The sequence below is a fragment of the Melanostigma gelatinosum genome (assembly GCF_949748355.1).
Source record: "Melanostigma gelatinosum genome assembly, chromosome: 7".
Lineage (NCBI taxonomy): Eukaryota > Metazoa > Chordata > Actinopteri > Perciformes > Zoarcidae > Melanostigma > Melanostigma gelatinosum.
Genome location: NC_136640.1, coordinates 22,673,215 through 22,682,969, shown reverse-complemented (window position 1 = coordinate 22,682,969; position 9,755 = coordinate 22,673,215). Strand labels below are relative to the sequence as shown.

Sequence of the window (9,755 nt, the reverse complement as noted above, 5' to 3'; positions counted from 1 at the left end):
ATGTATTCAAAATAAAAATAAGTGAATGAAAAGTTTTTTTGGGTTGAATATAATTTTGATTCACTTCTGGAATTTTTTCGAATACATTTTTTTTTTCAGTTTTCACGTTCATATATATTTTGATATTTGAGTTCTTATATTTTTCAGTTTCAGATTTTATATTTTCAGATTCAAATCTTTTTTTTTTGGGTTTCAAATCTTTTTTTCACGTTCAGGTTTTTTTTTTTCACGTTCAGGTTTTTTTTTTCAGTTCAGGTTTTTTTTTTCAGTTCAGACTTTTGACCCAGATCTAACGTGGGGGGCGTGGTATCAACTGAGAGGGGCGTGTCATCATGAGTGACAGCATAACAACGAGGGCTGAGGAGTTCCTCAACCACGTTGCCTTCAGGTAACGTGGGCACCGCGAGAATTATGATTCAACACTTTCTATTCACCATATTCACGTGATTGAAAGTTAAAAAAATGACGCTAGTGCCAAAATTCTGTTTAGCAAGCTGTTTTAGCCTCTACTTGGGACGAATCACAGTAAAAGAGCAATAAACTATGCCATATTGGGCCGTTCAACTACCACACTTAATATCTGACGTATCGCACTTCCACACACCACTGTGAACGCAGCGTAGTATCCTTGTGATGGCGTCCGCTCCACCTGGACCGCCTGCTGGCGCCAGCGCGCAGGTAAGAAATCGAATACATTTTTTTACAGATACTAGAAATTATCCTAAATATTACAATGATGATTGTAAGATAGCGTCATACATAGAGGGAGAAGATTTATGTAAGTGGGGATTTCGCCAAAGCTAGAAATTAAGCAACTAGCTGAATGCTGTTAGCTTGTGTTTGTGAATTGTTCCCTCCTTACACTGACCAGCTCAAGTCCTTCAATGTGTGTTGTCTTTCGTAACAGAATGTCGACTATAATTCGACAGTGGCTGCAGCTGCACAGAGCCTTATAAATGTTGCTTGGCGTCACTGTTTACAGAACTTCGTCGTTCATCAGTGTGGATCCTCACATCGTTATCACTGTGGTTATCTCTATCGTTATATAGTTCTTGGTGTGGACGGACCTTTAACGTTAGTTTACACAGCATAACCTTTGCAGTCCTCTTTGTTGTTGTATTCTGATACGTAATTTAGGCTATGATAGACGCCTTCCAAGTTGGCTCACTTTGCATACGTTTTAAGTAATAACTTGCATGCTGTTTGTTTGCATGTATTTCTTCCACGTCTGCAGAGGGATCTTGATGTCTTCAGGATGGGTTGGGATAATCATCCTTTAAGGACAAAGCAAAATCTGTCCCCACAACAACTGTGGACAATCGGACTCCTCCAGAATCCTGTTAATGCTCCAGACCTGGCAGAGGTAGCAAATCTAAGTTATTTTTAAGCAAACATAGTATTATACATTTATAGTTTTGACCAGTGTTTCTACTTCATAGAATAGCAAAGCTCACACCATTTCCTTGAATTTATTTTAGACACAAGCATTGTGCATAAAACAGCTTTTCAACACTGTAAAGGAAGCCCTCAAAACTTATACCATGAAAAAACATCTTGGTACAACTGAATTTAGTTTACTTTAGATTACACTACCAATTATAATTTGGGGTAAGAAAATTGAATATTGCTTAATAACAGATGTGTCAAAGTTTTTTTCAATCACCAACGTCAAATTAATGAAAGAGATAACAGAACAAAAATGTGTTCAAATGCTGATCAGGGCTTGTATCTCTTTGTTCACATTAAAACTAATTAAATGATACTATGTTGATACTTGCATCAGCATAGTATCAGTTATGTTCACATGTTGATCTATTTAAAATCTGCTTACCTTTATAGTTTTACTTTATGTCCTCAGATTTCTATGTGACAAATGTTTAATTAAGAAATCTGCTTTTTTTTCTTGATGAAGGAAATCGAGGATGCAGATCTTGATTTCAACAGTGCCAGTGAGCAAAATGCGACCAGTTCTGGAGTGATTCTTCCACCCATTGCATGTCCCCTATGTGAGGAGGATATGGCACGCCTTAGGGCCGCTATTGATGTTGCTAGACCATCTGAGTCCTACGGCCGAGACATTTATTTAGCTGTATTGAACTGTGTACTAACTCATGTATCATAAATGCAAACGTTGTGTTTCAAGGGTTTTACCCCTTTAACACCAACAAGTATACAATGAATGTGTTTTAAATTTGTATTTGTTGTGACTGGCAACAGTGAAGCCACATGTAAAAAGAAGAATAAATCGTATAAAATCTTTTTTTAATTCCAAACCTTAACATTTTGTTCTCTTTTATAAACAGTCAACACAATTTTTGTGTGTACGGAACTCATTTTTCAAAACAAGTATTCTTAAATATTACAATTAAATACTTTTCTTTTCTCAGAACATGAGAGTATTAAAACAGCAGTTTTTGCTAAACATGAACGGAGGCAAAAGCCTCCATCATTACCTTTTTGAACTCGACATATGACCTCATATGTCGTACGGGTAGTGCAATTGTCTTTGTACATGCTGAGACGATAGGGTAACAGATGCTGTGATGCCCAAAGTCTGCACTGCAGTCGTGGTTAAATCTGAGCATCACAGCAAAATCCTTCTTCTCGGATGGGAGAAGTGGGATGTGACCTTGGCCCGTGATCCACTGCAGAAACCTTGCAGGTGTGATGGACCGTGGGCCGTCTTCGTCCTCTTCATGATCTTCAGCTATGAAGCAAAGAGAAGAAAAAAATAAAGTTATGCGACAGTTTAAAATGTAGTTTTCCTTTTTTACTGCAATGCAGGTCTTTAGATTTAAAGAAGGGAAATAAACAGAGGTACTCTCGGTCACAGAAGAACAGCTGATCCAAAACAAATGTAATCAAATGTGTGTGATTTCCTGAAGTTTGGAGATATTCGACTATTTCGGCCAACCACAATGGTTATAAATGGCATTCTGTGTTAACATTAAGTCTTTTTACATGGAATGGAGATATAGATTGGCCTTTGTAAAAGTTCTCATTAAGAACTAGAGGTTTAGGAAAAACAATTCTCATTTGTATGTATAATGTCTATGCAGTTGTGGAGTGTAACTAATTTCATTTACTAACTTCACTTAAGTACTATTTAAAAGTACTTGTACTTTACTTCAGTATTTGCATTCCATGCTACTTTATACTTCTACTCAACTATTTCAGAGGGAAATCTTGTACGTTTTACTCCACAACATTCATTGAGAGCTTTAGTTACTGGTTACTTTGCAGATTTAGATTATCAATACACATTACTAAAATGAACTAAACTAACTCTTGAACATGGAGGGCCAAAATCTGCAAAGGGAAACTCACTTTGCACGTTTGGCATTGTGCTTTTGGCATACTTTTGAATTCAATGGCATCTGGAGGTAATGGATTTACATCAAACTCATGTTGCAGAGGCACAATAAACAGGGTGTTTCTCCCTGACCCTGTAACACTGCGAATTAGGGTCCCAGTGTATCCATGAGAATCAGGAGGAATCATTATTAGTCTCCATTTACCCTGCCCACCTGTAAATGCAACATTGTTTAGATCAGTTGTGTTTGTTTGGGCTACTTATTTGAATGGCAATGTATTACAATGGAATTTATATAACAAGTTTTCTCTACCTGCAGCCTTGTAGAGTAGCCATCCTCCTGTCAGCCCCTGCATCTTAGGATACTCATCTTGTAGTCGTCTGAAGAACTAAAAGAACAATAACATAGGGACTAAGTGATGTCTACATGCTTGAAGAAAAGCCAAACACGAGGATTTAGTTGCATGTTTCAAATATAAACAATTGTGCAATTTGTAACTAGTACGTTTTCTTTATGAAATACCTCTTCATGGCCCATATCCCTGGACATGTTGAGATGTCTTTTTCCAAGTCCTGCCTGGGCAAGGTCAAACTCTTCAGAGGAGGTTGGGGTTGTCTCTGCATTAATGTTCAACAGGTATGCATAGAAACTAAAAGGCCTCCAGGTCTTTGTGGATGCTGTGCCACAGGTCTTTAGACTCTGCATCATTCGCTTTCCACGGTTACCTTTTCTTGTGAAAAACCCAGGGAAAGATCTAGATGATTAAAAAAAACAATTTGATTAAAATATGATGAATATACATATGAACTTGTCAAACTACCATTAAATTAACATGAAAAATGAAATTCCATAAAAACTAAAACCTGGCCATGTCCTGTTCTACAGAAGATGATGGCTCTTGCTGCGTTCTTCCTTGCTCTTGCTGTCCCTGAGAGAGGTTCTGTGCGAGCACATTTATAAGGCTCTGTGCAGCTGCAGCCACTGTCGAATTATAGTCGACATTCTGTTACGAAAGACAACACACATTGAAGGACTTGAGCTGGTCAGTGTAAGGAGGGAACAATTCACAAACACAAGCTAACAGCATTCAGCTAGTTGCTTAATTTCTAGCTTTGGCGAAATCCCCACTTACATAAATCTTCTCCCTCTATGTATGACGCTATCTTACAATCATCATTGTAATATTTAGGATAATTTCTAGTATCTGTAAAAAAATGTATTCGATTTCTTACCTGCGCGCTGGCGCCAGCAGGCGGTCCAGGTGGAGCGGACGCCATCACAAGGATACTACGCTGCGTTCACAGTGGTGTGTGGAAGTGCGATACGTCAGATATTAAGTGTGGTAGTTGAACGGCCCAATATGGCATAGTTTATTGCTCTTTTACTGTGATTCGTCCCAAGTAGAGGCTAAAACAGCTTGCTAAACAGAATTTTGGCACTAGCGTCATTTTTTTAACTTTCAATCACGTGAATATGGTGAATAGAAAGTGTTGAATCATAATTCTCGCGGTGCCCACGTTACCTGAAGGCAACGTGGTTGAGGAACTCCTCAGCCCTCGTTGTTATGCTGTCACTCATGATGACACGCCCCTCTCAGTTGATACCACGCCCCCCACGTTAGATCTGGGTCAAAAGTCTGAACTGAAAAAAAAAACCTGAACTGAAAAAAAAAACCTGAACGTGAAAAAAAAAAACCTGAACGTGAAAAAAAGATTTGAAACCCAAAAAAAAAAGATTTGAATCTGAAAATATAAAATCTGAAACTGAAAAATATAAGAACTCAAATATCAAAATATATATGAACGTGAAAACTGAAAAAAAAAATGTATTCGAAAAAATTCCAGAAGTGAATCAAAATTATATTCAACCCAAAAAAACTTTTCATTCACTTATTTTTATTTTGAATACATTGCTGTATTTTGGGACTTTCAGGTTCACATTTTTTTTTCAAGTGAACGAAACTTTTGACCTGGATTTAGCTCCATATTAGTGCCCTCCAATGGTCACAGCGCGTAATTACACCTGTGTGTATTTTGCAAGACCTCCTATAATGCTACCCGAATCATTATTCAGGTGAATGTCATTTAGATTATTTAATTTTCTTTCCAGTGATGTGGGCAGAAACCTCATTGAAAACCATTTTTGTTTGCAAGAATAAAATATCTTGCTAATGAAGAGAAGCTTCGAGACGGGCCTCTATAGTTATTTAGTATTACATCATCCAGGTTCCTCTTTTACAAGAGGAGTTCGAAAACTGCCGGAGAGTAGTGCATATTGTAAGTGTTTTACAATATGCAACAAATCCACTCGCAAAACGCTCCAAACTCCGTGCCAAGTTAGACTGGTTCCATATTTCCACATATGCACTCCCTTAGATCAAGTGTTATTCATGTAATCGGACGAGTTAAGAACACTTCTCCAACCCTGTGAATGTTTGCCGTGTGGTGGTGTGACAGAACAATGTGCATTACCAGAAACATGGCCTCAGACATTGAGTTTTAAATCCTGATTCTGATTGAAGAAAGTTTGTGTCTGTGCATCTTTCATTTAAATAACTTCACTCCCCCCTTCAGATAGAAGTCCCTCCTATTAATGTTTACTTGTGTATTTAGTAAACATGTTGTACTTGGGAAGGACACATTTGTATTTCAGTTCGGTTTGTTTCATAAAATATGACCAGCCATGCACTGTTGGTGGATGAAATGGTATTCTTTTAGTCATTGTCTCCTGTAAGGCTGCCATACAGGCTATTTACATCAACAGTGAATAACAGGTCTGTTGTTTCAAGACATGTCTGTTTTAATACTTTAACATTTGTGCAGCTTTTTAATGTGGCTTCTGATCCAGACTGTAGCAACATAAAAATGAGTATGAAACGGAACACAGGACATATAATGTTGTCGTTGAATTAATGCTGCAGATATTTCAACAGCCAAGTGAAATAAACTGATTTGGGTGACTGTCTCACATTGTGAAACGTGGTTTCACCTGCTGCACTGGCTCAAACAACGGAGTCCAAAGACTTAGCCGAGGTCGGAGAAGTCGTTCCACTGATGCTGAATGTGGACGACATGATGGACCTGCTGGATGACGATGACTACTTCTGCCCCCGATCTATACCACTGCCCCCATGGATGGAGTCCCCTGCTGCACCAGCGGAGTCGGGTAAAGCCCTGGCAGCGAGGCTGATGGAACCTCTTCCCCTAGAAGCAGAGCCTCAGCTTATCTCTATGACAGACATCTTTCCTGCGGAGGATCATACCGATGTGTTCACATACTGAGAGTCAGGTAAACACAACGTACATACTTTAATTCACTTACTTTTCTGTACAGTGTAAATTTATGTAAATGAACGTGATATGACATTTTGACTCATTTTCAAACGGACATTGCTTAATAAAGTATACCCTAAAAATAATCTTAAGTATCCGCGCGACTGACTATTTACTTTCCACACACATGCCCCTCAGGGCTGAAGCGGGCTCTCTTTGACTGGTTTAATCCTGGAGACATGGAAGGTGGGATGAATTCTCATGGATGACTGCAAATGGGCCCATGAAGCGAGGAGCCAATTTCTTGGATTCCACTCTGAGGGGAAGGAAAGACAGCCAGACACGTTGTCCCGGGGCATAATGGGGTGCAGGGACACGGCGTCTGTTGGCAGACCTTTGGTAGCGCAAGAGCGTGGAGCAGGCCTGCCTCCAAGTGCGTCGGCACCGCTGGACGAATGCCTGGACTGAGGGGACACTGGCCTCCCGTTCCTGCTGATATGGTTTGGGTTTTCATTAGCTGTATTAGCTGAACCCAAAAATGTTATAAATGTGAAAACAATGAAAACATAACTTAGGGAACTTGACGAGGCGTTACAATGTCCTTTCTGAATGTAAACGGATGCTTTAATATACTGTTATAAAACAAAATAAACACCATACAACAGATACAAATATCCCCAATCTGAAAAATATCTGTCTCTTCTCAATATGATGTGTTCGTGCTCAGTATGGACGCATCCGGTGCTGCACTTCCTAAAAGATGATTTCTTTCTTATCTTGACTTTCCACTCATCCTGTGCGAGACCGATCAATATATTGTGAACCTAAGTTAACATATTGTCAGCAGAAGATACAATATCTCAGCACATTCATGAAAATATATGAGTGTTGAATGGAAGATGAGAGATCCTGATTCTGATGCTGGAACTAACGGGTATCTATCCTTCCTCGTGCTGTATCTCGTTCTCGTTCAACACATCCACGTGGATCATCCCAAACGTAAACACACGAACATCAACTACCGCGAACACATTCAAAGTCTCGCGGTTACACAAGACGAGTCTCTTTCCAGGGTTGCCCAGGCAACCGATTGTGTCCATGGAGACACGCAAACTCCATTACACAAGTGTGACTGAATGGATGGCGAAGTGACACAGCCTCAAAGAAAAGGTAACGTAGCGTAAAGAAGGACTTGTCATACATTATTTTGCACGGATACATGTGTTGTAGCAGACCCGTGAAAAGTTCGAGTCAATAGTTGAACTTGTGTCGCTGTCGGGCGACTCACTTCAGCCCGGGAGGACTGAACGGCGGCGCGTGTTAACCTACAGTTACGGTTGTTGCTTAAAGTTTGCTTGCTAGCTGGCTAAGCTAATATAGTTTTAAGCCAAGTTAGTCCGTAAACACCGAAGAGCCACTTTATGTTTCCTCTGACGTTAACTTTACCCAATCTATACACAACGTTAGCTAAATAAGTGGTATTGCAAGCTTCAAAAGAAAAATAAACGACATGACGTTTCGCTTATTTGGGCAGGTGTGTCACTATATCGTCATGATTTAGTGTTTTTAACAGTAAAGAACAGGATAATGAGGGTTTACGTTAAAGTTTAAAATTATAAATTGGTGTCTCAGTGTGTGCATTTCAGTGTATATTGTGCATTTGACTATCAGTCTCCGTTTGCTTTGGTAAACACAGAGAGAGAAGACAGCTTCGAGGTGAAGGCTTTGAAAGAAATGGATGAGGAATATTCAAAGACCATTCGTCAGGTAACGTTCGGTCATTGATTATAATGTGTCATTTTTTTAGATTTTTCTTCTTTCTCTGTGGGGTGTGCAACGACATTATCCCACTAAATAAAATAAATAACCACCTGTCTCTTTCCCTCCCCCTTTTCTCCGCGGACCCTGCCTTTCATCTCTCTCCATGAAGCTGTTTATCCGTTTGATGACTGTTGTTGGTGTACCCAGAGAGTTATTGACGGATGAGAATGAGCGGGCTTTGGATCAATTTATTGATGACACACCCATCACAACCATGGTGGTCTACGTGGACACGTATGACAGGCTGCGGGTGGAATTCTCCATGCCCTCCCCGGTAAAGCGCACTTTTCCTCCCCACTCAAACCTTCATGCTTTTAAATTAGATAGTTAAACATATAGATACTTGCACGATTCTGCCCGTAAAAAAAGATGTTTGAATGACTTTGTTCACATTCCTAAAAAGCACCATTGCCCAGTCTCTTCTCCTCCGATACAGCAGTGGTTCTCAATCAAGGGTCCGGGGACCCCCAGAGGTCCTTGAGGGAGTTTCAGGGGGTCCCAAGAAAAGTGTGGGATAGTTTATTATCAATATTTGATTTACTATGGAATGGAGTCCATGTAAGTGACTATTCTGATCATACAGGTTTCACTATCTCCGCGTTTATCTCCTGAACTGTAGTTGATTCTGGTCTTTATCATATCTAACAACCAAAATCAGTTTTGATCTAGGTTCTCGAAATGAAACCTCATCAGACTGGGGTCTGTGACCTAACGACTAGTTGAGCGGTCCTTGACAAGAATGCAGTTGAGAGCCACTGCTCATTTTGTTTAAAATTCATCTCCCTCCATGTATGTTTCATCTCTCCTCATTACCATCACACCTAAATAATTCTTTAATGGGTGCAGGTAGAGCAGCTGACCTATTTTAGCCGCATACCAGGAGCCATCATCACAGCGGAGACGTTTGATGCGGCCGTGAAGTTTGGCACAGTGCGGGGGGGCAACCCCACCCAGATGCTGCTCTGTGACATGACCTGTCTGCACGCCCCCAAAGTTGCCGTAAGCACCGACATGGAGAGGAACATCAAGGAGGAATATACCAACCAGATGCACTGCTTTCTTGTCAGCCTCACAGGTGGGTACCTCAGAGGAAAAGTAAGGGAGACGATTCACTGTCGAACGACACCACACAAGGTAATAGTTCTAAAAATAAACCTCTGGACTACTATAAGGGTGTTCTCTTTGCTTTACTCACTCTGATTTGACATTGACTCTTCAGAGATCGACAATACGTCATTAAAGAGCAATCTACACTGCCAGTGTTTATGAAATGCCTTTGAAGCGTTTTAGACGTCCCTCACTCTCTGTCTCACATAACAAAAACACTTTCTACAGATGTGTCACTCAG

The 9,755-nt window shown here is 40.1% G+C and overlaps 1 protein-coding gene across 1 annotated transcript in view; it reads left to right on the top strand.

Annotated features, from left to right (window-relative positions):
• Positions 1-6,385: 6,385 nt before the first annotated feature.
• Positions 6,386-9,755, top strand: part of dnah2 (dynein, axonemal, heavy chain 2) — a gene marked incomplete at both ends in the record, with an annotated part of 53,230 nt that continues 49,860 nt past the window's right edge. The window contains 4 exons of the mRNA XM_079272307.1: positions 6,386-6,479; positions 8,283-8,353; positions 8,517-8,681; positions 9,254-9,482. Of these exons, the coding sequence (XP_079128433.1) occupies positions 6,386-6,479; positions 8,283-8,353; positions 8,517-8,681; positions 9,254-9,482 (559 nt within the window). The remainder of the gene's footprint in view (positions 6,480-8,282; positions 8,354-8,516; positions 8,682-9,253; positions 9,483-9,755) is intronic.